The sequence below is a fragment of the Myotis daubentonii genome, chromosome 16 (assembly GCF_963259705.1).
Source record: "Myotis daubentonii chromosome 16, mMyoDau2.1, whole genome shotgun sequence".
NCBI classification, from domain to species: Eukaryota; Metazoa; Chordata; class Mammalia; order Chiroptera; family Vespertilionidae; genus Myotis; species Myotis daubentonii.
Window position 1 is genome coordinate 54,607,739 of NC_081855.1, and position 24,969 is coordinate 54,632,707.

General features: G+C 59.1%; 2 protein-coding genes and 1 long non-coding RNA gene across 5 annotated transcripts in view; 1 reads left to right on the forward strand and 2 right to left on the reverse strand.

The window, feature by feature from the left end:
• Positions 1-13,310, forward strand: part of LOC132219112 (uncharacterized) — a 74,817-nt gene extending 61,507 nt beyond the window's left edge. Inside the window, exon 3 of the long non-coding RNA XR_009449376.1 lies at positions 13,293-13,310. This is a non-coding gene — a long non-coding RNA (uncharacterized LOC132219112). The remainder of the gene's footprint in view (positions 1-13,292) is intronic.
• On the reverse strand, positions 10,808-15,193 carry TRIM47 (tripartite motif containing 47). The gene is made up of 6 exons (XM_059671274.1): positions 14,456-15,193; positions 13,341-13,436; positions 12,834-13,064; positions 12,484-12,682; positions 11,974-12,048; positions 10,808-11,726 (listed from the first exon to the last, which is right to left on the reverse strand). Exons 1-6 carry the CDS (start codon positions 15,134-15,136, stop codon positions 11,086-11,088), a joined length of 1,923 nt encoding a protein of 640 aa, XP_059527257.1. The 5' UTR covers positions 15,137-15,193; the 3' UTR covers positions 10,808-11,085.
• A 3,379-nt stretch (positions 15,194-18,572) lies between these two features.
• On the reverse strand, positions 18,573-24,213 carry TRIM65 (tripartite motif containing 65). 3 transcript variants are annotated; one of them, XM_059671277.1, is made up of 6 exons: positions 23,627-24,211; positions 22,729-22,824; positions 22,255-22,488; positions 21,997-22,171; positions 21,807-21,872; positions 18,573-21,074 (listed from the first exon to the last, which is right to left on the reverse strand). In XM_059671277.1, exons 1-6 carry the CDS (start codon positions 24,026-24,028, stop codon positions 20,500-20,502), a joined length of 1,548 nt encoding a protein of 515 aa, XP_059527260.1. In that variant the 5' UTR covers positions 24,029-24,211; the 3' UTR covers positions 18,573-20,499. The 3 variants fall into 3 exon arrangements, with proteins under 3 accessions (XP_059527260.1, XP_059527261.1, XP_059527262.1); XM_059671278.1 differs by lacking the exon at positions 21,807-21,872 and having other exon boundaries at positions 23,627-24,212; XM_059671279.1 differs by lacking the exons at positions 21,807-21,872; positions 21,997-22,171 and having other exon boundaries at positions 18,573-21,012; positions 23,627-24,213.
• Between the last annotated feature and the right edge of the window lie 756 nt (positions 24,214-24,969).

Below are 24,969 nucleotides of genomic sequence, written 5' to 3' on the forward strand. Positions count from 1 at the left end.
CTTGCCTAACTAATCCTCCTGCGTACTCCCCACCTTGTGGAATGAACAGTTGAAATTAAAAAAAACCAAAACAAAAAAAACTACTGGATTCGATTCTGGTCGGGGGCACATGGCTGGATTGCAGGCTTGGTCCCCAGTTGGGGGCGTGTGGGAGGCAGCTGATCAGTGATTCTCATCATTGTTTCTCTCTCTCTCTCTCCCTCTCCCTTCCTTTCTGAAATAAATGAAAATATATACTTAAAAAAAAAAAAAAAAACACTGGGCACACAGAATGGGGGCTGTAATCTAAATCTGGTGTGTGGCTCGCAGAAAAGTCACCTTACAAGGGCATCTTCACTTACTCAACCAACATCATGGAGCACTTACTAGGTGACTTTACACCCGACTTGGATAGTCACTGAGCCATACACATAGATGAGTGCAAGACCCAGTCTCTGTTGCAGGACACGGTGGGTGGGTGGCTGGCAGAGAAGAGTCAGGAAAACTTTCCCTTCACGACATCAAACCCAGACCCTAGCCGGGCCAGCGTGGCTCAGTGGTGAGCCTTGACCTATGAATCAGGAAGTTACAGCTCCATTCCTGGTCGTGGCACACGCCCGGGTTGCAGGCTGGATCCCCAGTAGGTGGCGTGCAGGAGCCCATCAATGATAGTCTCTCATCATTGATGTTTCTCTCTCCCTCTCCCTTCCTCTCTGAAATCAATAAAAAAGCCAAAAAACAAAACAAAAAACCCAGGCCCTAACAGGTGGGCGGTGAGAATCTCCCTGTTCCCCCCACCAAATTCACTGTCCCGTGGGATGCGCCTCCACCACAACTGGCCTCCAGGTGGCACTGCTCCCTCTAGAATGTTCTGGCTTAGTGGTCCAGCCCATCCCCGCGGCGTCCTGGCTGGAAGATTTTAACCAGATTGAACCAAATTAGGCACAATGTGGGGCCAGCAGCTTACAAAATAGGGCTGATTCATTTTAGCTTGTGACCTAGCATTGGGTGGGCCTACTGGGCAGCTGTAGTTAGTAAACTCCCCCACCTCGAGGGGGATTTTTAAGGGGAATGTGAGCATCTCACCCCGCGTGGAGGTGCTGGTGCATCATTCATCTTAAGGGCTCAGAGTTTCATTCCGGGCAAACAGCTGGTTTCCTGACACGTGGTGGCCAGTCGCAGGGTCCACCTACTTAATTTAACTTTTTTCTTTTTTTAATCCTCACCAGAGGATATATTTTTTTTTTCCTTTTTTTCACCAGAGGATATTTTTCCATTGAATTTTAGAGAGAGAGTGTGGAAGAGAGAGGGAACGACAGAGAGAAATATTGATGTGAGAGAAACGCATAGTTTGGTTGCCTCCTGCACAGCCCTGCGTTGGCCTGTGCTGGTCTGCTCTGGCACCTTCAGTGTTTTGGTTCTAGCCAGAGGATGCCATCTTCGGTGGAAAAGTAAAGTATTCTCACCGCCGTGGGGGACCAGGCTTACATAGACAGAAGGCCCTGCCCTGGTCCCTGATTGGTCCATTCTCATGCGCATGAGGACACCAAATCCCAGGTTGTTGTGTGTGTTTTTAAAATATTTTTCCCCTGATTTATATATATATAGAGAGAGAGAGAAACACTGATGTGAGTCTGAGACCTCCGTCTGCTGCTCTCTGCATGGCCCCTCCCAGGGACCAAGCCCAAAACCCGGGCATGCGCCCTGAGCAGGAACCGAAGGAGCATGGGACGGCGCCCAACCAACTGAGCCGCACCGGTCAGGGCTTTTTCTTTTTAAAAAGATCGGGTATTGATTTTTAGAGAAAGAGGAAGGGAGAAGAGCCTAACATCCATCGGCTGCCTCTTTCTTACAAGCAACCTTTTGGTGCACCACCTCCCAACGGTTTGCTTGGGCCAGAGGCCCTGTCCTGATTGGTCAGAATGGAGCTGATTGGTCAGTGATGAAGCTGATGGGCGATGGCTGTGCAGCCCCAATTGGATGGGGAAGCCTCGGTCCTCCCGGTAGAAATAGGGTCCCAGGAGCTCGTCTACAAGGGCTGGCTCCGCTGGCAGGAGCACCTTGCAGGCAGGCAGCTCAGTGCTGGCTTCTCCCCGAAGCGCAGTTTGCGTGAGAGGCCCTGCTGCAGAGAAATGGCTGCTGGGCTCTTTATTTTATTTTATTTTTTTTGCAGCCCAGTTACCCACAGGAGCCCTTTTTAGTAGCTATCTTATTTCTCAGGCTCTAAACCAGTGGTTCTCAGCCTTCCTAATGCCGCGACCCTTTAACACAGTTCCTCATGTTGTGGTGACCCCCAACCATAAAATTATTTTCGTTGCTACTTCATCACTGTAATGTTGCTACTGTGATGAATCGTCATGTAAATATCTGATATGCAGGATGTATTTTCATTGTTACAAATTGAACATAATTAAAGCATAGTGACTAATCACAAAAACAATATGTAATTATATATGTGTTTTCCGATGGTCTTAGGTGACCCCTGTGAAAGGGTCGTTCGACCCCCAAAGGCGTTGCGACCCACAGGTTGAGAACCCCTGCTCTAAACTAAAAGATAATATGAATACACAGCGCTGTGGCCACACTGAGGGCTCCTGACAGGAGGGGAAATGTGATAAAGAGGAAGTCGGAGTGGAAAGAGATAGCAGGCTTAGCGGATTCCGGCTTAAATGGCCAACTTTTGCAAGTTTTATACAAACACATCCTTAGAGCCGCTCCCCGGCCGTGGAGGGGCCGGTGGTCTCCAGCGCCCACACTGGCCAGCTCCAGGGCAGTTCATTGCTGATCCAAGTCTGCGGCCAAAGTCCCCGCCTGGGCCCAGGTCTCAGAACTCAGCCCTCTCCCGCCTTCTAGTCCACACAGGCTCTGCCTGTTTCCAGAAATGGCCCCTTTTTGATAAGCTGTAAGTCCTCCTATCCTCAGTAGTATTTCAGCTCCAGGCCCAGAGAAGCAGCAAAACCAGACCAGCTACACCAAGGCCGACCAAGGACTAACCGCACTGACTGAGGACCCCTGACCTGGAGCCCACACCCTGCAAGGACTCACCTGGAGGGCTGCTGAGTACCCTATTGGGATCTTCCCCTGGGACCTCCCCTAACATCTGCACCCTAAAACCCTTAGGACGGAGGACCCGTGCGGCTCCCTCCGGGTGCAGGCCCTCCCCTCTCTCCACCCACCCCCTCCTCGTCCCCCTTCCTCACTCCCAAGCCTCCGGGCCCTTCCCTTGCCTCTGGAACTTGCTTCCTAAGCCCCTTTCTTCTAGGAACTCCTTCTTCTACCTCCGGGATTTACCCAGTGAATGTTCTCTCGCAGCGCGAGTCTTGGCTCTGAATTCTTTCCCAGCCAGAACCCAGGTCCCGAGGTTGCAGGACCCAGGTGGGCTGACCCCGTCGGTCTAACACCCAGTCCCTTCCTGCTGCCGCCAACATTTCCTCGTTTTTAAACTTTGACCCACAGCAAGCAATGCATTTTATAGCGAGACCCATCACACGGGTGCGTGTTTATACGTGCAAAGAAAGTAAAAATCAGCTGGACGAGCAAAAACAGCCTCGCAGTGGCCCGGCTGGGAGGGGAGACGCAGGCGAAGGCCCAGCCACGCTACAGGGACCTGCTTCTCCCGGGGTCACGCAGCGGTCAGAGGTCATGAGGACCCCTCCCTCAGCGACTGCTGCTTTCTTACCAGAAATACCCCAGGCAGGCGTGGCAATGCCTCACCATTAGGGGGTGCCCCATGCTAACCGCTCGCCTCCTGACGGCACCCAACGCTCCTTAATCCCGCTGCTTCGAACCCCTGCTCAGGGCCAGCAGCCCCCCAGGACCGGCCAGGCCCTCGCTTCCTGTGGACCCTGCTCAGAACCCTCCAGAACCCACACCTGACTAAGACCACTTCCCGCCTCCCTCTGGTGGGGCGCGGGCCGTCCTGGGGTGAGCTGTGCGGGAGCCACCGCTTGGCCGGAGGAGACTGGGCGCCTGACCAGAGACAGCTGGGTGGGTGGGGAGCTCGTTCCCAGAAACACTCTTCATGCCATGAAGGTTTATCTAAAAATTGCTTAAGCGTTTAAGTGCTTAAGCTATTTTCCCCCAAAAGGAGACTGAATTACACCAGCGAAAACAAACAAAAAAGATGTGCATTTGGGACAAGTTTTATTTTAGATTGTACTCCAATATTCTCTGTTCTACTTAGTTATTTTAACAACTTGCTAATTGTTAAGCACTGAATAGGTTTTGCAATCCTCGTCTAGAAAGCCCCCTTCCCGTTCCAGAAGAAAGGCAGGCGTGGGCTGGGGGCAGGGAGGGGGGAGGTGGGAGGGGAGGAGCACCCACTCAACGGGACCTGCGTTCCTGGAGCTGAAACTGCCCCTATTTATGGCTCCCAAGCAGCGTGCTGAAGGGCGGGCCAGTGTGGCTTACGTAGTTCGCGACCTCTGGGGGTGGCAGGATCATTTATTTTTTTAAGTATATTTTTATTGATGTCAGAGAGGAAGAGAGAGGGAGGGAGAGAGAGAGAGAAACATCAATGATGCCAGAGAATCATTTATTGGCTGCCTCCTGCACGCCCCCTACTGGGGATAGAGCCCGCAACCCAGGCATGTGCCCTTGACCGGAATCGAACCGTGACCTCCTGTTCATAGGTCGACACTCAACCACTGAGCCACACTGGCCACACAGGGTCATTTTTTAGATATGCCCTTTGTTTACTCTTCACGTGGCAGGAGACTCAGGAGATTGAAAGGCGTTTCCCGGACGACAGCAGGGAGCTACAGCCAGGATTGCCGCTATCACCAGCCAATCAGTGTGCTGAAGGCCTGGGACAGACTCTCCGGTCTTGCCAACACCTTGATTCCGGTCTCCTGGCCTCCAGACAGCGCAACAGTAACTAGCCCTTGTTAACCCCCCAGTTCGTGGCGCTTCGTTATGACAGCCCCAGCCGACTCCTGCGGCGGGTTTGGAGCAAAAGGACAACCGTTTGGTGCAGTCTCCAAGCCTTGCTTGGCTCCGGGGAGAAGGAGGCCGCCATTCAGGACCCGCGGGGCTGGGACAACGGGCATCTCAGCAGCTGCCCCAGGGGCGTTTCAGGGAGGACCACCCGGAAGGGGCAGCTGAGGTCTGAAGGGCAAGGAGGAGCTGGCAAGGCAAGAAGGGTGGGCCGGGGCTTGGACTGGGGGGGCCAGCGCTCCCCAGGGGGCCAGCCTGTAGGAAGGAGAGGGAGAGGCGCGAGGGAGGCAGGCCGTTCTGCAGGGACGGAGCCGGTCAGGATTCTGGACTTTTCCTAGGAGCCAGGGGAGGCCACGGCAGGCTTTCAGATTTGAAAGTGTGAAGTCACTGTAATTTAGGTGAGAAATGGGTTTAAGGAAAGAAAAAAGAGATGAGAGGGGCCGAGGCTACCCCATCTGGCATCTTTCCGGGTAGATGGAGAGGAGCACCCCAACTCTGGGAAGGAGGGCCCAGAACTTGCAGGGAGGGGCCCAGGCCCCCAAACGCCTCTCCGAGGCCCTCCTTCCCTGAGCACCCTCCAGGCGGCTCCGCAGGGCTGGCTCCCGCCTCTTCCTGGCTTTCGGGGCTTTGGGAGGCGCAGAAGTGGAACCGGACAGCAGGTCCGTGTAAACACTCCGCCTCGGACTCGCTCAGAACAGGCCTTGCCGCTACGTCTGGGGAAATTGAACTTGACAGAGCAGGGAGGTCTGGACCGGGAACCTTGGGTGGGGCTCATCTCCATAGCAACCAGAAACAGCTCCAGCCGTGCCCTGGCTCTGCCTCCTGATGGAGAAGCAGGGACTTGTGTTACCGAACATGACCCGCCCGAAATAGCTCCCTTCCACCTCACCAGGGCCCCTGCTGGCAGCTGCCACTCTGCCCACAGCTCAGCCCGCTAACAGCAGGATGGCAGGGCGGGGAGGGTGCCCGAGTTTCTCTCTCTCACTGGCTGCGTGAAAACAATCCGGTGGATCCAGCCTGAATTGGCTCCGGAACCCTCAGGTCTAAGAAATGCCAATTTTGGTCGTTTTCCTAAATAAAAGTGTATTAGGAGCTGCCCTTTGTCAAGAGGGTGAGACATGCGACCCCAGGCATCTCTGGAGGTGGAGTTGGTGTCTTCCATCTAGCAGCGCGGTAATCTGTCTGTCCTGGTGTGAGCTCCATCCGGGCCCTCGTCGGAGAGCCCGGGGGCATAGGCTGAGGCTTGGGGGGGGGGGGGGAACACCTCGGCCTCCAGCCTTCTTATGCATCTTGCAGAGGAGAGGCAGGAGGGAGTGAACACTGGCATCGAAGGGTGTGCGTTGGGTGTGGGCTGGGTTTGACGCAGACCCTGCAGCTAAGCCAGCTAAGGGCTATTTTCCTCCCTGGGAAACCAGCCCAGCCCAGCAGAGCCTCTGGACTCAGCCCCTCCCAGCTCAGCCCGTCTTCCCAACAGCCTGCTGCTTGGCCACCGCCTGGGCCTGGCCTCATCCTGGGCCTGGGAGGAGGGGAGGGGAGGCCCTTCAGTGGGTGCTCCCCGGGAGGGGACGGAGGAGGGGAGGACAAGGGTGGAGATGGTGTCTGCCTTGACCCTCCTGGGGTGTGCGGAGGGGCTGGGAGCGGTGAGGGGTGTAGGACCCAGGGGTGCAGGACGCAGCGGTCAGCAGCTGCCAGGCGCAGCGATGCTCCAGCCCGTTGCTCGGGCTGTTGTTTAGGGATCTGGAGTCATTTTCCCACAGAAACAAAGCGCAAGTGGGGGCTGGCTCCCTGCCTGGCCCAGAGGAGCCAGATTCTGCCGTAGCGACAGCCCCGGAGCCCTTCACACTCTCTGCCATTGTCTGTGCTGGGCGCCGGCGGCAGCTTCGGAGACCACACATCCTGGGCAGCTCCGCCGGAGGCTCTGGTGGCCATGGCAACTGGGCCAGGCTCAGGGCAGCTCTCATACAGGCTACTGCAAGGCTGGGAAAGAGTGCGTGCTTGTGCATGTACGTGCGTGTACAAATGTGCGTGCATGTGTGTGCGTGTATGTATGTGCGCGCGTGTGCATGTGCGTGTGTGCATGTGTTCAGACATTTCTAAGCGAGGACACACCTACGCGTGGAGCATGGGGCAAGTGTGCTGGACTGGGTAGCCTTGGGAGGCCCCTGCATGTCTGTGCCTCAGTTTCTTCCTATGGAAATGGTAGTGGTAGGTTTGGCCTACATGGGGGTTTCTAACATTTTTTCTTTTTTCTTTTTTTAACAGTTTCTCTTTTTTCCAAGCAATTTTCAGTAAAATCTATTTAATTAAAGTGTTGGCTACACCCAAGTGCCTAAAAGATTTCATTTAAAGTGGTTCTTTCCATAAGCCAACTGCTGTGTTTTCTAACAATCAAATATTAACATTTATGGTTTGGTGTTTGACTTAATTAAAAGTATTTATTATAAATAAATAAATAAAGTGTTGGCGGGGTGGTGAGGGGCTAGCCCTGCCCCACTGCCCCTTCCCAGCCTGCCACCGGCCCACCTCGGGCACCTCTTAACTCCTGGTCTTCTCAGGACATTTTGAAAAGTACAACTGGATTCAGACACAGAAATACAGACGTACACCCAGGCGGACAGGCAGACAGACACACTCATACAGGACACCCACAGGCACAGGCACACAGACACACGAATACACAGAGACTCCCACACGCACAGACACACAGACACACACACTCATACAGGGCACCCACAGGCACAGGCACACAGACAGACACACTCATACAGGGCACCCACAGGCACAGGCACACAGACAGACACACTCATACAGGACACCCACAGGCACAGGCACACAGACAGACACACTCATACAGGACACCCACAGGCACAGGCACACAGACACACACACTCATACAGGACACCCACAGGCACAGGCACACAGACACACACACTCATACAGGACACCCACAGGCACAGGCACACAGACAGACACACTCATACAGGGCACCCACAGGCACAGGCACACAGACAGACACACGAATACAGGACACCCACAGGCACAGGCACACAGACACACACACTCATACAGGACACCCACAGGCACAGGCACACAGACAGACACACTCATACAGGGCACCCACAGGCACAGGCACACAGACAGACACACTCATACAGGACACCCACAGGCACAGGCACACAGACACACACACGAATACAGGACACCCACAGGCACAGGCACACAGACACACACACGAATACAGGACACCCACAGGCACAGGCACACAGACAGACACACTCATACAGGGCACCCACAGGCACAGGCACACAGACAGACACACTCATACAGGGCACCCACAGGCACAGGCACACAGACAGACACACTCATACAGGACACCCACAGGCACAGGCACACAGACAGACACACTCATACAGGACACCCACAGGCACAGGCACACAGACAGACACAGGAATACAGGACACCCACAGGCACAGGCACACAGACAGACACACTCATACAGGACACCCACAGGCACAGACACACAGACAGACACAGGAATACAGGACACCCACAGGCACAGGCACACAGACAGACACACTCATACAGGACACCCACAGGCACAGGCACACAGACAGACACACTCATACAGGACACCCACATGCACAGGCACACAGACAGACACACTCATACAGGACACCCACATGCACAGGCACACAGACAGACACACTCATACAGGACACCACATGCACAGGCACACAGACAGACACACTCATACAGGACACCCACATCCACAGGCACACAGACAGACACACTCATACAGGACACCCACATGCACAGGCACACAGACAGACACACTCATACAGGACACCCACAGGCACAGGCACACAGACAGACACACTCATACAGGACACCCACATGCACAGGCACACAGACAGACACACTCATACAGGACACCCACATGCACAGGCACACAGACAGACACACTCATACAGGACACCCACAGGCACAGGCACACAGACAGACACACTCATACAGGACACCCACAGGCACAGGCACACAGACAGACACACTCATACAGGACACCCACATGCACAGACACACAGACAGACACACTCATACAGGACACCCACAGGCACAGACACACAGACAGACACACTCATACAGGACACCCACATGCACAGACACACAGACACAGGAATACACAGAGACTCCCACACGCACAGACACACAGACAGACACACTCATACAGGACACCCACATGCACAGGCACACAGACAGACACACTCATACAGGACACCCACAGGCACAGGCACACAGACAGACACAGTCATACAGGACACCCACATGCACAGGCACACAGACAGACACACTCATACAGGACACCCACAGGCACAGGCACACAGACAGACACACTCATACAGGACACCCACATGCACAGACAGACAGACACACGAATACACAGGGACTCCCACACGCCATCCGTCCAGCTCTAGCAGGGTCCCAGAGTTAGAGGAAGGGCCGGCGTGTGGATACCCCACAGTGGGGACCACACTGAAACCTGGGCCGTGCCCACCTGCCAGCCCCGTGCCAGCTGTGCGGCCTGGGTGCCCGCCCCCTGCGCGGGGCTGTGCGGCTGCAGCGCACATGAGTGTTGGGAGCTGGAATCACTACTAGTGGCAGGGACGCTGGCTGCAGACCCGACAAGTCCGACTGGAATTCCGCCAGGAAGCCCCAGTGCCAGGGGGCGATGAGACAACCGGGGTCGTGGGAGGGGTTGTGAAAGGTGGGAGGCTCACAGCAGGTGAGCGGACACGAGGAAGCCGCACGGGCCTGCCTCGTGAGGCCCCAGAGCCGCCTCCCTCATGGGCCCCAGCGGCTGGGTGAGCTGGGGGCCCTGGCTGCCTAGGGAACGGTGTTTTGAACCCAACACACCAGGAGCAAGGAGGGCCCACCCAGAAAAACAACATCCTGGCTGCGGGCTGAGGCAGGCCGCACAGGAGGGACTATTTTTAGCCGCCAAGGCAGCCAGGGCAGGACTTGTATGGCCTTGCTGTCTGGCTGCATAGCTCACCCATTGTCCCGCCTGACCTGGGCCGGGTGCAGAGAGGCCTCCGTCTGCCCTGGCCCTTCCTGCTGGGGCGTTCTCTTGGGTGCCCCTGGGCCACAAAGAAAGGAGAGAGGGCGGGCTGGCCTGGAAACACTCACCGAGTAGCCTCGGGGAGCAGAATTGGGGCATCCCAGGCCACGATGGGGGTTCGGTGGCAGCAGGGAACACGGGGCCTTCCAGGCAGAGCAGCAGAGGCTCTGCTGGGGTGCAGGGCACGCGTCTCCCCAGCCTGGAGGCCGAGCACTGTCCCGGCTGCACAGCCGGGTGCGGGCGGTGAGGCAGAGCCCAGAGGACACAGGTCCCTTTACTGTAGATGTTCTGGGCTCCAGCCACGCCCGCGTCAGCTCAGTCACATCCTTCATGGGCTGAGAAGGTGTGTGAGTGAAAGCAACTCGGGTCTCAAGCCTTCTTGCCCACGCCCAGGAGCCGTGCCCTGCTCTCGGGGGTGTGATGTCTGCAGTCAGTCCTGGGCACAAACACCACAGGCAGGTCCAGAGCGAGGCTGTGGCGTTAAGGATGAAAACAGCTGATGGGAACCAGACCAGGCCAGGCAAACACAGGGGCAGCCAGAATGACTGGGGCACCCCCACGGGAGAAGCCATCGCTAGCTGCCCCTGTCCAGAACCAGGGAGTAGGGCTGCTCCAAAGGGCAGGCACCCCATTTCAGCCCCCTCTTTGGGCTCCCTCCCTCCCAACAGGAATCCTGGGACCAGGGACTCTGTTCGCTTCTCCTGCCTTTCAAGACCGGCTCCTGAAAGATGAGCAACACTGGGAAATCCTTGGTGGGCGGAGAGCAGGAAGGAGTCATTCACTCAACAAATGTTTATTGAGCACCTACTGTGTGCCAGGCACTGTCCTAGGCACCTGGAAAGGGAGGGCTTGGGGTAGCCTGGATCTGTCCTGGCTGTGGCTCTCTCTCCCGGAAACAAGGCCTGCAGTGGGGGGAGGGGGTCTGAGAGGCACTTGAGAGGGTCTGGGAGGCCAAGTGTTCTTTTAGAAATGAGGCTGCTGAGGACTGAGGACGCGTGGGCTGCGGAGTCGCAAATGCCAGGAGCCGAGGCAGCGGCCGAGGCCGGGCGCCCGCATTACCTCCTCTTGAGCACTGATATGCAGGACTTCTTGAGGGGCCCGATCTGCAGGTGGGCGTCCACGCTCTCCAGGAAGAAGGCGGGCTTCAGCCGGCTCCTGAAGAGCCCCGGGAAGTGGCTGTCCAGGGCGCTCTGAAAGGGGTCCCCGGGGGAGGCCGGGGGGCCGCTCCTGCGGGCCCGGGTGGCCTTCAGCCGGCGCAGAAGGCTCACCTTGCCGTCCCGCACGGCGTAGAAGGCCAGGGCTCGGTCGGCATATTCCAGGCAGACCCCGACCGTGGGCGAGAAGGCGTGCGGCAGGGGCGCCTCCTGCCCGTGGAACCAGACGGAGAAGCCGCGTCCGTTCCACTGCAGGCAGCAGGAGTGGGCGTTGCGGCCGAGCCGGCCCCGGTCGTAGGGCTCTTGTGGGTTGAAATCTTCAGCCATGACGCCCACGCTGACCCAGCCCTCGATGATCTCCACCTCCCAGTAGTAGGTGCCCCGGTCCAGGGCGCCCTCGCCCAGCACCTGCTCGCAGTGCGTGAAGCGGGTGGGGGACTCGGGGTAGCTGATGGGACACAGCACCCTCTTCACGCCTTTCGTTCCGAACAGCTGCAGGAACTTGTCCGCCGTGTCACTGTCCAGGTCCACGATGTAGGCGACTGCTCCCCGGCAGGAGAGAGACGCGGGGCTCAGGGGCAAGGCCAGAGAGGACACCCTCCCCTAGGTGCCCACCTCCCCAAGCACAGCCTCGCCCCACCTTTGCAACCAGCACTACTCAGCCCATGGAGCGAGCCCCATGAGCTGGCCTAGTTCACCCCACGGACAAGGAGGGACTCCAGGGCCAGGCCAGCCCTGCGGCCGTCAGGGGGCCCCGTGTGCGGAGGGCCGAGCCCAGGGTGCACTCACACTTGAGGAAGTAATCCCGGGGCACCTCGCTGTCCAGGTGGCTGCTGTTATCTGGGTCCTGGGACTCAGCATCGGCTGCAGAGAGAAGACAGCGGAGGGGTCTCGCCAGCTCCCCGGGACCGGGCTGCTCTGCAAGGTGCCCCTTCCCAAGCCGTGACCCCCAATTCCCTCTTCCCCCAATTCCTCCCAGCAACCCAAGCCTCCTGGGACAGGCACGCCGCCCAGGTAGGGTACCCTGGGTCACATGTATGCCTGGCCCTCGGAGTCTGCCTCTGCTCCACTTGCCCCCAGACCCCAGCCCCCCTGAAGTTAAAGGGTGGGCGGGGAGAAGCCCCTCCCGCCCTGTCCTGTGGGCTACGGCCAAAGTGGCTGACTGGTCATTACGGGGTGGTGGCTCCAGTCCCGGGCAGGGTTCGGGTTCCGCCCAGCAACAGGCAGTTTCCATCCTCTGCTCCTGCATGGGCACCGGGCCGGGGGCCTGGGAGGTGAGTCACTTGGAGGGGCACCCACCTTCCGGGCCGAGCTTGTGCGGCCCGTCCTCGTCACCGCTCAGCCCCCGCAGCTGCCCCCACTGGCTGGCGCAGGCCGCGGCCAGCACCTCTCTCACCGCCTTCACAGCCTGGGATGACTTAGTGAAGCCGAGCTCCCGCGGGGGGCCAGGCCCGGGGCCGCACCCCTCCTCCAGGGCCAGCCTGAGCGCCAGCAGCTCCTGTGCCAGATACATGCCCATGGAGGCCCTGCGAGCCACAGTGCCTCCCAGGGGGGTGAGACAGCCCTGCCGGGAGCTGGCACCGCCCTGAAGGCTCGGCACCCATCTCTCTCCGCCTCCCGCCCTCTCTGGCCCCACGTGCGGCCCTCACCTGCAGGAAGCTCACTGAGTCGGCCTCGGGGACCTGGCTGAGGTTGTGGCGGGCCCGGCTCAGCCTGCTGCGCTGCTCCTCCTGCCGCCGAAGGTCGCCCTGGGAGCGGCTCAGCATGACGGCCTCCCCCTCCTCGATGAAGCCCAGCACCTCCTTCTGGAACCCCTGCAGGGTGGCTGCAGCCTCCGCAAACAGCTGGCTCACCCTCTCCCGCTCAGCCACCGCTGCGCTCTGCACCGGACAGGGGGAGCGGCGGGGAGGGCACAGACCATCACTGTTTGGGCCCCATCCTTCCAGACCCCCCTCTCCCACCCCACCCTCTGGGAGGGGCAGAGGGACCCGCCAGAGCCGCCCTGGGTCTCTGCCAGGTCGGGGGAGACACTCGTGCTCAGTGGGACTGGGCAATGCCCTGGGCACAGGCCTCCTTGGAGGGGACCAGACCACCCTGCGAGCTCACAGTGCCAGGAGCCTCCTGCAGGAGGAGACGAGGTCAGGGTCGGGGCTGACCTTGATGAGGGCCACGGTCCGCCGGGACTGGGCAATGCCGGCGCCCAGCTCATCCATGCGGTCCTCCACGGCACTCAGCACTTTGGGCTGCTCGGCCTGTGGGTGACATCTTCATGAGTACGGAGACTGGCAGAGGCCACAGCCTGCCCGGGGGTCCCAGGCCTCACCCCGGGGCAGGGCAGAGGTGACGGGGGCATGGTATCGGCACACCGGTGGGACTGGGGGTGGCCGTGATGTCCCACAATATGTCAGAGGGCGGGCCCCAGGCCGAGGCGGGTGTCTTCCCAAATGCCCAGGGGGAGCACAGTCTGGCTGGGGGCTGTCTGCCTCCCCTCTCTGACCAGCGGGCAAGTACAAGGCCATCGTGGTCCTCAATGTCACATTCATTTGAGAACTTCCTTCGGTGGACAAGAGGCAGAGAATGGAGGGAGCAGGGGCTGCACAAGAGGCCATTCAGCTGTCCTGGGGACCCCGTCCCCAAAGAGTCCGTGTCCCCAATCCAGGCCTTAAAAATGGGGATTCCGGGCAAATGCCCTGGGTCTTATGAGTCACGGCGGCTCAGGCTGGAGACACGGAAAATCCCAAGGCCAAAGCGCCAAGACCGGGCTGGAGGCCAAAGGAAACTGGGGGCGGAGGCAGCAGGAAGGACCGCGCACATGGTCCCACCACTGGCCCCGGAGCTGCTGGACAGAGCGGTCTGTGTGCTCCACCGGCCGCTCTCCAGTGGCTGCCACACCCATCTAAACCCGCGGCCTCTGGGCCCGGCGAACCTGGAGGCCGGACCCGCACGAACTGGCCGGTCTCATCAGCCGCGCTGCGGGAATCAGCTGCCCAGGACCCGCAGGGCCTAATCCAGATCCCTCCTGCCTTAGACCCCCATGGGCCCCGCCTGGGCTTCCGGCCCCCTGCCCACCCTCCGCGTCCTTTCGCGTTCTCGCTGGGTCCCCGCATCAGCCCAGCCCATCGCGAGCGGATGACATTGTCAGGGCTGGAAGGGACAGCAAAGACCCTCAGCTTCCAGGAGAACATGAACAAAATGGGAAGGATGGGGGGCGGGGGGCGACCCAGGACCCTCGGCCCGCCCACCGTCACCCGTGCGCGGCGCCGGCGCCCACCTCCTGGAGCGCGCGCTCCTGCTCCAGCGGCACCAGCTCGTGGCCGCGGTGCTCCTGGGCGGCGCAGGCCTCGCACAGGCACAGGCGCTCGGCGCGGCAGTAGCGCTCCAGCGGCCGCAGGTGGCGCGGGCACAGGCTCTCCTCCAGCCGGCGCAGCGGCGGCACCAGGCGGTGCCCGCGTAACGCGGGGCTGCGCTCGTGCGGCCCCAGGTGCGCGGGGCAGAAGGAGGCGAGGCAGGAGAGGCAGGAGAGCGCGGCGGGCAGGGCGGCGCCCTCGGGGCACGCGTCGCAGCGCACCGGCTCTTCGCCCGCGGCCCATGGCTCGGGCGCGCAGGGAGCCGACGGCTCGGGGGCGCTGGGGGGCGCGCTGGGGGCCGCGGGCTCGGGGGCCGGGGCCGGAGCCGAGGCCCGGCCGGGCCCGGGCCCGGGGCCCGAGCCCTGGCGGAGCTGCAGCAGCTCGGACAGCGTGTGGTTCTTGCGGAGCTGCAGGCCGTCGGGGAAGGGCTCCTGGCACAGCGGGCAGCGGGCTGCGCCCCCGGGGGCGCCGGGTCCGCCCGCGCCGCGGTGCGGCCAGAGCGCGCTCAGGCAGGCGAGGCAGAAGTTGTGGCCGCAGGGCAGCGTCACCGGCTCCCGCAGCGGCTCCAGGCAGATGGGGCAGCTGAAGGGCCCGCTGCCGTCCATGGCTCCGCGGCCGCCCGGCGCCGCCTGTTCTGCTCCCGCCTGGGAGGGACGGACCGCTCACGCCCGGGCACCGCCCCCTGGGACCGCCGCCAGGGTCCCGCCCCCGCCCGTCCTCGGCGCCACCGCCCCCCGCGCCATGGGCCCGCCCGGGTCCCTGACACCCCGCCCCAGCTCTGACTGCTGGGCCGCCCTGGGCCCCCGCCTGACTTCCAGGGGCTCTTGGGTGGTGGGTCCTCCCGGGCCCGCGGGGCTGAGGGGCGGGCGCTGCTGCAAGGGGTGAGAGAGGGCAGAGGAGGCGAGCGAGGGCAGCACGCTTGAAGGAAACTGGGAAGGAGTTCACCCTCCATTGCCCTGCAAGCCTCCCCCAGATGTGGCCAGGCCGGGCGCAGCCAGCACCTTCCACCTCCAGCCCGACTCTGCGCCATTAGCACAGCCCCGGCGCTGCTGACGCAGAGGAAAAGAACTGCTGATTGCGCGTGTTTGTGCCCCTTAGCGACTCCATTTACCCCCCCCCCCCAAGGGAACTGGGACTTTCCTAACCCTGAAATGGGAAGTTAGTGTCTTCTCTTCTCCCAAGCCCCTTGTTTGGGGAATTCAGTTCTGGTCCATGGACACGCGTGGGCACCTGTGGTGTGCCCGGGGCTGGGGGTGCGGTTCCCCAAGTGGAGGCATTTGTTAAGTCTCATCTCACTAGGCATTTAAAATGGTGCACTTTATTGTATGTAATGCTTTTATTTTTTTAATATATATTTTTAAAAATATATTTTGTTGATTTCAGAGAGGAAAGGAGAGGGAGAGAGAGATGGAAACCATCAATGATGAGAGAATCATTGACTGGCTGCCTCCTGCAGGCCTCTCACTGGGGATAGAGCCTGCAACCCCGGCATGTGCCCTGACAGGAAATCCAACCGTGACCTCCTGGTTCATAAGTCAATGCTCAACCACTGAGCCACGCCGGCCAGGCTATATGTGTTTTGTTTTTTTTTAACACAAACAACAAGATCTGATGGGGCCTAACAGTTACTGTATCTTTGAAACAGTGATGAGCATAAATGGTATTCCAACTTCTCTGTCACCATGGCAACACGCTCTGAAAATGTCTGAAATTTCTATTGGTGACAAGTCACAGGTATTGCTAGTAGCATTGTGATGTGTTCTTTCCCTGCATAACAGAGAAAAATGCTCGATTGCAGCTGGAGGACAATGAAAACAGATAGACTCTCTCCCCAAGAACCCAGGGTAAGAATGTCTACTTTGGAAATATGCTATGGAGAGCCCCCTGACCGGAGGGAAGAAAGCAAAGAGCTAAAAACATTGAAAGAGAGGTGCTCTTCACTGCCGCGGGGTGGGACGTGGGGGGGGTTCATGATAAAGGCAGGGAATCGCGAAGGCCCTCCTGGAGGAATGACATTTGAGCTGGGGGTTCGCAGACTGACTGCTCAGACTCAGGCGGGCAGAAACCAGGGCGGGAAGAGACAGATCTTCAGGAGCGGGCCTGGGCGGGCCTGCATTGGCGGGTAGGCGGGTAATGAGTTCCATACGCTGGTTTCCACAGGGAGCCCTTGATCTCGAAGGTCCCTTGTCTGCCAAGACCAGGAGCGGCTCAGAGGCTCAGGCGTCAGCGCCTCCCTGCTCCTGGGCTTGCCGAGACCACAGGCCTGCCTGATTCTGGAGCGGGAAGGGGTACCTTTCGGGTTGGGGGTAGTCAGGGGCGAGTCCCAGCTGGCCCTCTGCCTCCCACCCCACAGCCTGTTCAGGAAGACCTGCTCCCCCAGGAAGGCATGGCGATTTGATCTGTCAGGGGGGTGGCATTTTGATAGCTCACTTGCATTATCATAGCTTTAAAGTTGTTTGCCCAACATAGTCATTCCTTTTCAGTGAGTTGGCTCTTCAGGGGAAAGGGTAACTGGCACTGCTGAGCTCTGCTGGAGCACGCTCCTGCCGGCATCGCCCTCTGCCTCTACCCTTACAAGGACTGTTGTGAGGGATGGGAAATGGAATTCCCACAGGCTCCCTATCTTGCCATACAGGTCGCATAACTAGTCCCGCGGAAGAGGAAGAATTTACACCCAGAAGGTGTAGGCTGAAAATAATCCTGACCCTCATCGAAGAGCCTGTCTGGTTGCAGTATTGCTTCAGAAATAAATAAAAGTCGACCGGAAATAAAAATGAACAAGCAAAAGCAGCCCAGCCAAGGAGGGTCACCAACAAGCCAGCCCACCTCTGCTTGCGTCTTTGAAAGAAACTGAAAACGGGACCCACGCCGTGTTCTTTTTTGTTAGGCTTTCGATGAAGTTTTCAAAAATTGGATGTGTTTATTTCAAATAACATATTTAGAGTACCTGAAAAGTAAAGGGTTTCATGGAATGAGGCTTAGAATAATAAAAACTGGCAGCCCCGAGCCCCGCATACTCGACTCTTGCTCCCACGGACAGCCAGTGGCTTCCAGCCGCTACCTCCACTCCCTACAGCGTGTCCTCGGGAGCCGGGAGCCGGTGCGGGTGCTGTGCTCGGATCCCTGGAGAGTTACATTCTTACTCACTTACCTTCCATGTCCAAGTCCATTGTTTGGATCCCAGACCTTCCTTTCCCTTCACTGATTTACTTCTTTGCTTTTGAAAAGTCCTCTGGGAGCTTCCTGGGACTGGGTGGGGAAGTGCCCGCAAAGGTCTTTGTTCAGGCTTCAGCCTTGATTGACAGTCTGGCTGGGTATGGGATTCTAGCATGGAAAGCCTTTCCTCTCCGACTCTCCAAGGCCTGGCTCCATTGTCTTCTAGCTTCCAGTCCCCTTACTTGAAGCCTCGTTTCCTACAGTTGCTGTGCGGCTCCCTTCCTTCCCGTCCTGCCTGGGGGAGAGCCGCCTCCGCTCTGCCCCTCACCTCTCTGACCTCCAACCCAACTCCCTCCAACTCCCCTGGCTCCTAAGCCCCTCAAAGATTTGTTTATTTTTTAGTTGTTAATTTTTGTTGTTAATCCTCACTCGAGGATACTTTTTCCATTGATTTTTAGGGAGAGTGAGAGGGGATAAGAGAAGCATCGATGTGAGAGAAACACATCAACTGCTTGCCTCCAGCACGAGCCGCAACCAGGGCCTGGGCCGGGGAGAAGCCTGCAGCCAAGGTGCATGACCTTGACCAGAATCGAAGCTGGGACCCTTTGGTCCACAGGCCAATGCCCTATCCACTGAGCCACACTGGCTAGGGCTATTTTTTAGTGTTTTTTTTTTAAATTTAAACTTTTTAAAAAAATATATTTTATTGATTTTTTACAGAGAGGGAGAGAGATAGAGAGTTAGAAACATCGATCAGCGGCCTCCTGCACACCCCCTACTGGGGATGTGCCCACAACCCAGGTACATGCCCTTGACCGGAATCAAACCTGGGACCTTTCAGTCCGTAGGCTGACACTCTATCCACCGAGCCAAACCGGTTTCGGGAAATTCAAACTTTTTATTATTATTTTATATTCATACTCATATGCTATGTACAGCATAGCGGTTAGACAATCATATACTTTACAAAGTGTTCCCCCCTGTATTTCCGGGACCCATCTGGCACTGTACTTCGTTATTTCAACATTGACAATATCTCCTGTGCTGTAAGGGCCCGTCTTGTACAGTCTCTCCTGCCCTCCCGTCCTTGTTCTGTCTGTGTGTCCCTCTCCTGATTCTGCCACACAGACGCCCAGACCTGTGAGCCGGGGGCAGAAATGCTGGAAACACCGCTGGCTAGTCCAATGTTACTCCCCAAGCCCATGCTTCGCTTCCCTCTACCAATGCGTTTTTCTGCCAGAGCCAGGCAGACGAGTACCTTGCAGGAGCTCTCCGAGAGATCTGTACACGCTTGTCCCCGCACCTAGAGCAGCACCGCTCCGTTTCCCACCATAGCAACGGCAGTAGCATCGCGTCATGTGACATACAGGTTACTGGTCACGATCCAGAACAGTAAGGAAGGGACCAACACCCCGATGAAAAGGTACGTTCATAGAATAAAGGGCCCCTAGAAGCGGAAAGGGAGCCCGTCTTCCTTTCTCTGTCCCTGTCAGAGTGTGGGCTCAGCCACACTCAGCTGGACACGTGTGTCGGGGCCCTCGGATGAGGAGCGATGGTTGGAAGCTGTACCCTGGGGTAGCCAGCAGCATGCTTCCTCCCCACGGAGTCCGGCTGTTCCGTGAGGTCCTGGCTGCCTCCTGTTGCTCTGTCAGGCTGCCCAGTGTATGATGCCCCCTCCCAAGATTGGGGAACTCCCCACACCTTAGGAATCTGACTGGGGGCTCCTTGCCCAGGCTGCACCAATCAGAGGCCTGGCCCTGTCCTTGACCAGAGAGCCACAGGGCTGAGGAGCAAGGCCACAAGATGGGGTTTGCAACCAAGGCCAGATATCAGCGTGGGAGGGCGATACACTTCTAACAAAAATACAAACGTATTTTGTACTTTTTGGAGTGTTGGCATGTGTTATCCTTTAGAAAAACTTTATTTTTAGGAGAGAAAAATACTGCTTTGCTCTTCCACTTACGGATGCATTATTGGTTAATTCCGATAAGTACCTGACTAGAAATCAAACTCACAACCTTGGCATATTGGGACGACGCCCTAACCTGCTCAAAAATACTCATCACAGCAATATTTTTATGAGCCCAAATCCAACAATTTGAAGGTCCGATAATGGGTCAGTAAAACCCTGACAGTCACGAGAATGATGTTTATATGGTCATCGTCCAGGAAACAACTTTTATAACGTGAAAAATGCTTACGTTACATCAAAATGTAGAAAACACAACGGTTTATGGAGTGGCAGCCACAGGATGTACAAAATAAAAGACTAAAATATAGCAAAATGTTAAGGAAAAAAGAAGGGACAGAGACGGGGAAGGAGGAGGTAGAAACCACCTTTCCGTAGACTGTGTCTAGGAATAGTTTGCGGTTCCCTCCCCACACCCGAAGCTGCCCTGGCTACACCGTCTCTGGGAGGCACGCTGGGGCCGCGCGCGCACTATTTTGCCGCAGCCTGTGGCGTGGACCACATTGCACGGGCTCTCCTGTAGGACCAGGAGTCCCTGGGCGCTGCCCTTGCCTCTGACGCCCAGGCAGCCCCTGGAACTGGGCTCTGCCTGGAGCAGGGGCCTCCCATTTGACTCCATTCCTAGTCCCTGTCTCCTTCAAAGAGGCTGGGAAAGTTAACTCCAGTTTGGGGGTCCCTCCACCCCCACAAGTGGCCCAGCCTCACCCCGAGTCAATCTGCTGGCCCACAGCTGGCCCCATGAGAGCTGTGGCCGCAGGTCCCCAGGCCAGGGGCTGGGGCGGCTCGTGGGCACACAGGCATGGTGGCTCCTGTGCCCAGCCCGGAGTTCCATCCTGTGCCTTCTCAGCTGAGCCCCGAGGCCTCTTCCTGGAGCCCTGGAGGGAGCCTGGCCTCAGGCCGATGGCACAGGGTCAGGGTTCTACCCTCTAGGAGCCAGAAGACAGGGTGGAGGGGCTGGGTGAAGATGGCGTGGAAGGTGTGTAGGTGCTGGGTCTCAGGCTCCAGGCTATAGAAGGTGAGGCAACCAGAGGTCAGGTCCAAGTCCACGCCCAGCAGCTTCCCTGGCACCCCTCGGAGGCGCTGGACCTCCCCATTGTGCCAGGCCTGGGCGCTGTCCTCCTGAACACAGAGCCCCCACGAGCTGGGCCCACGGCCGATGTTGTCTGTGTAGGGCCCCAGCTTGTGCCGTGCCAGGTCGGGGTAGGCGACGCCCAGTGTCACCAAGTGGTTCGATGTGTGCACCTCCCAGTAGTGCCGTCCAGACTGGAAGCTCTGGGCACACTGCACCTGCCAGAGCTCAAAGCTGCCTGGCTCAACCAGGCCTCGGGGCTCTCGCCGGTGCTCCACCCGCTGGTCCTGCCGAGACAGGTAAAGGTGGCGGTTGGCACTCCCTGGGTCGAAGGTCAGATTGCGATAATCTGTTGGGGAGAGAGGGGCTGGAGGTGAGCGGGCAGGGGGCCTGTGCCTGTCCACGCTCCACTGATGGCACATTAAACCCCTGCCGGGCACGCTGCCCGCTGAGCGAGCGCTCAATCCTGGCGGCGACCTCTGAGGCAGAACCGTCCGTTAGCCTCACTTCACAGACGAGAACACTGAGGTCCAGAAAGAGAAGTAACTTGGCAGAAGTGGGAGAAGCGCGGCCAATCCAGCTTTGTGTGCCTGGCACAGTGGTGGCGAACCTATGGCACGTGTCAGAGGTGACACAGGAACTCATTTTTTTGGTTGATTTTTCTTTGTTAAATGGCATTTAAATATATAAAATAAATATCAAAAACCTAAGTCTTTGTTTTCCTATGGTTGCAAGTATCAAAAAATTTCTATATGTGACACGGCACCAGAGTTCAGTTAGGGTTTTTCAAAATGCTGACACGCCGAGCTCAAAAGGTTCGCCATCACTGGCCTAGACCCTCCTTCAACCCTATACTGCCTCCACGTGTAGGAGCTGTGCCTCCTGCGACAGGGGTGCCGGGGTGAGGCCAGACCCAGGGAAGGGCATGGACAGGGCAATCATAGTAGGTGCCACACACACATACATACATGTGTACATATACATGCGCTTACAGTGCCTGTGTACACACCCGCATCCACATGTGTGCACAATGCACTCACACGCACACACAGGTGCACACATAGGTGCTGGGCCTCCTTACTCTGCCAGAGTTTCCTCCTCAGCGGACAAACCGGGCTTGGGACCAATGCCAGGGCATCTGAGGTCTCTAGAGGGCAAAGCAGTGTTAGGGGGTGCTCATGGAGGTTCCACTCCCACCCTGCCACCCTCCCACCCTCAGTGGGAGGGACAGCTGGGCTCAGGGTGAGGGAGAGATCTGGGGTCAGCCTTACCCGGGGGACCCAAGTCAGCCGCCTCAGCTGGTGCCCCGTGCGGGTCCCCATTGTCCAGGAGGAGGCCACAGAGCTGGTTCAGAAATTCCTTCAGGCCGTCCAGCTGCTGATCTGCATCCCACTGTGGAGGGGTCAGCGGCCCAAGAGGCCCTGGGGGCGCCAGGAGCTGTGATCCCTGAGTCCCAAGGCAGCGGCAGTGAGCCGGGAGCAAGGGGCAGGCACTCTGGTCCCTCAACCTGCCACCCTCTGTTCTAGTACCTGGACGAAGGTTCGGTCATCCGACTGCTCCAGGAGGTCCTGAGTCCAGCGGTCAAAGACAGCCGTGGCCTCCAGGTGGCCCCGTAGCCGCTGCTCCTCCTCCTGGGCCTGTGCCAGTGCCTGTGTCTTGGCCACCTCGATGGCCCGCAGTGCCTTGATGCGACGCATCTCCAGGGCCTGCAGCAGGCGGCTGAACTTGCCAGAGACCATGGAAGCCAGGTTGCAGGCCGAGCTCTGGATGGGCACAGGAGGAGCCTAGGGTGGCCAGGGCCGCCGCTGCCCACTGGGCTGAGGGGTGCAGATATGGGGAGACAGGGTCCCTGGAATCTCTTTCCCCCATTCAGCCCCTCGCTCCCTGATGCCGGGAGGCATTGTCAAGGTGGCTCACACCTACTGCCCAGGGTCCCAGGGGCCAGCTGGTGGCTGCCTGAAGAGCACAACATGAAGTGGGGGGTGGGACAGGCAGGCCGGTACCTGGATCTGGCTGCTTCGCTGCTGTAGCCCCTGGAGCTGGCTCTCGGCCTGGGTGGCCTGCTGCCGGGTGACCTCCAGCGTGGCTCTCAGCTGGGCCTGTGGTGTCCACCAGGGGACAGGGGACGAGTGACAAGAGGGGGCCAGCATTGGCTGCGAAGTGTCCCCTCCTCATGCCGCCCCCGGCGAGGCTGACCGGGGGGCACGAGGGGAAGGGGGCACGAGGGGAAGAGGGCACTCCTGTTTGGCGGTGCCCCCTCTGGTCCCCTCAAGGATATAAACATCCCGGAGCAGGAAAAACTCCCGCTGCGGATCTGCTTCCCTGCACCTGGCCAAGCACCTCTCCTGCCACCCACACTGCCAGGTGAGGATGGGTGTTGTCCCCACTGCCAGACGAGGAAATGGGAGAGAAGCTGACAGTGTGGCCAAAGCCATCAGATCTTCCTGAGTCCAGGCCCGTGTAGGAAGTGGGTCATCTGACTCCCCCAGAGGACACCCAGCAGCCCTCCTTCACTTCCCCTCCTTCCAGCAAAATCCCCCTCCACTGGCACAAGTGCCATCGGTGGTACCACCCGTCCCTGTCCCTGTCCCTCCTTGCTGCTGTCACCTACTGGCCCACTGCAAGCCCTCATGCTTAGTGCCGGGTCTGTGCCACCCACAGTACCACCCAGGCCTATTCCCGAGACCTGGGCGCCCCGGGCGTCACCTCCAGCCCTCTGGCTCCGGCTCCCGACCTCCTCACCTGCACAGCCCTTAGCTTCACCCCTCAGCTCCTCACCCCGCAACCCCTCCCGGGCCTTGTCCCCACCGGGCCTTGTCCCGGGCTCGGGATCTATTCCTAGCACCTGCTTTCTGACCCCCACCCCTGCACATAGAGAGCGGAGGGGCCCCGGGGTGTCACCTCGCGCTCCCGGCGCTCAGCGTCCAGCAGCACCCGCTCGTGGAGGCGACAGTCGCCCACGGTGCACGCGCTGCACACGCAGCGGCCCTCGGTGCGGCAGAAGAGCTCGAGCGGCCGGCCGTGCTGCGGGCAGCGCGCGCCCGGGTCGGGGTCGGGGTCGGGGCCGGCGGCCGGGGGCTCGGCGCGCACCACCTCGACCACGTCGCTCAGGGCCACGTTGCGGCGCAGCTCGGCGCGCGCGGGGCAGAGCTCCCGGCACTCGGGGCACTCCACGCGGGAGCGCCACCAGTCCCGGATGCAGTCCGCGCAGAAGTTGTGGCCGCAGGACAGCGTCACCGGGTCCTGGTAGAGCTCCAGGCAGATGGCGCAGGTCAGCTTTTCCTGCAGCAGCTGCTGGGCCATGGCGGCGGCGGGAGGGCGGGCTGAGCACGCCGGGCAGGTCCGCGCCTTTTAAAGGGACCGAAGCCCGCGGGTGCGGCGGGGAGGAGCGAGGGCCCGCCTCGGGCGAACAGGGCACAGCCTCCTCCGAGGACCGGACCGCCGCCACTCCCGGCGCCCGCCGGCTTCCGCGCGCCCCGTCCCGCCCGGCGACCCCGCCCCCGGCCTCCCCACTCAGCTACGTCCCGAGCCACCCCCGCCGCCCCGGCTGGGCGCTGGGGGCCGCTCTCTCTGGTCTCACCCTGGGACCTCCTGCCGGCTTTCCTAAGCCTCCGTGCGCAGCTCCTGAGCAGGGGGTCCGGCCCCAGCCTCCAGCGACCAGAACCCCAGGGGCCTCCTCCTGGCTCAGGGCCGCCGGCTTCAGCGGTGAAATGGACGGTGCGGTGGGTGTCGGCAGCCAGAGCGGGGGCGCAGCTAGTCCTGGTTCAATGCTCTCCCGCCCAAGGGCCCTGCTGCACTTTTCCCTTGAGCTGAGTTTCAGGCATTTGCCAAACCAGGGTGACTCCCTTCTCTTGGCTACGACTCAACATGAGGTGGGCGTTTCTGGTCACCAAGAGACAGACCAGCCCAGTGGTTTTCCCACGCCCTTTCCATGGAAACCGGAAGCACTTAACTGCACTGGAGCCCCCTCCCTGTGTGGGCCGCTGCTGCTCTAGAACCCGTTTTCAGAGCAGAGGGCTTCTGATTGCAAACCCACCTGCCCCGGGGCAGGGCAAGTCGGCCCAGGACCGGCTGGAGGAGGGTTAACTCTTCTGACCAAGCTGACCTAATTTATTTATTTTTTAAAAATATATTTTATTGATTTTAGAGAGGAAGGCAAAGGAGAGAAACATCAATGATGAGAAACAGTCATTTATCAGCTGCCTCCTGCACGCCCCACACTGGGGATCGAGCCCATAACCTGG

What these genes read in the sequence shown, in the direction of transcription:
- TRIM47 (XM_059671274.1), bottom strand. Translation starts at nt 15,136, where the DNA reads ATGGACGGCAGCGGGCCCTTCAGCTGCCCCATCTGCCTGGAGCCGCTG. An exon ending in AGGAGCGCGCGCTCCAGGAG is followed by an intron (nt 13,437 to 14,455) that starts GTGGGCGCCGGC and finishes TGTCACCCACAG; the next exon opens with GCCGAGCAGCCCAAAGTGCT. An exon ending in GGACCGTGGCCCTCATCAAG is followed by an intron (nt 13,065 to 13,340) that starts GTCAGCCCCGAC and finishes TGTCCGGTGCAG; the next exon opens with AGCGCAGCGGTGGCTGAGCG.
- TRIM65 (XM_059671277.1), bottom strand. Translation starts at nt 24,028, where the DNA reads ATGGCCCAGCAGCTGCTGCAGGAAAAGCTGACCTGCGCCATCTGCCTG. An exon ending in ATGACCGAACCTTCGTCCAG is followed by an intron (nt 22,172 to 22,254) that starts GTACTAGAACAG and finishes CTTGGGACTCAG; the next exon opens with GGATCACAGCTCCTGGCGCC. An exon ending in GAGGAGGAAACTCTGGCAGA is followed by an intron (nt 21,075 to 21,806) that starts GTAAGGAGGCCC and finishes TCTCCCCAACAG; the next exon opens with ATTATCGCAATCTGACCTTC.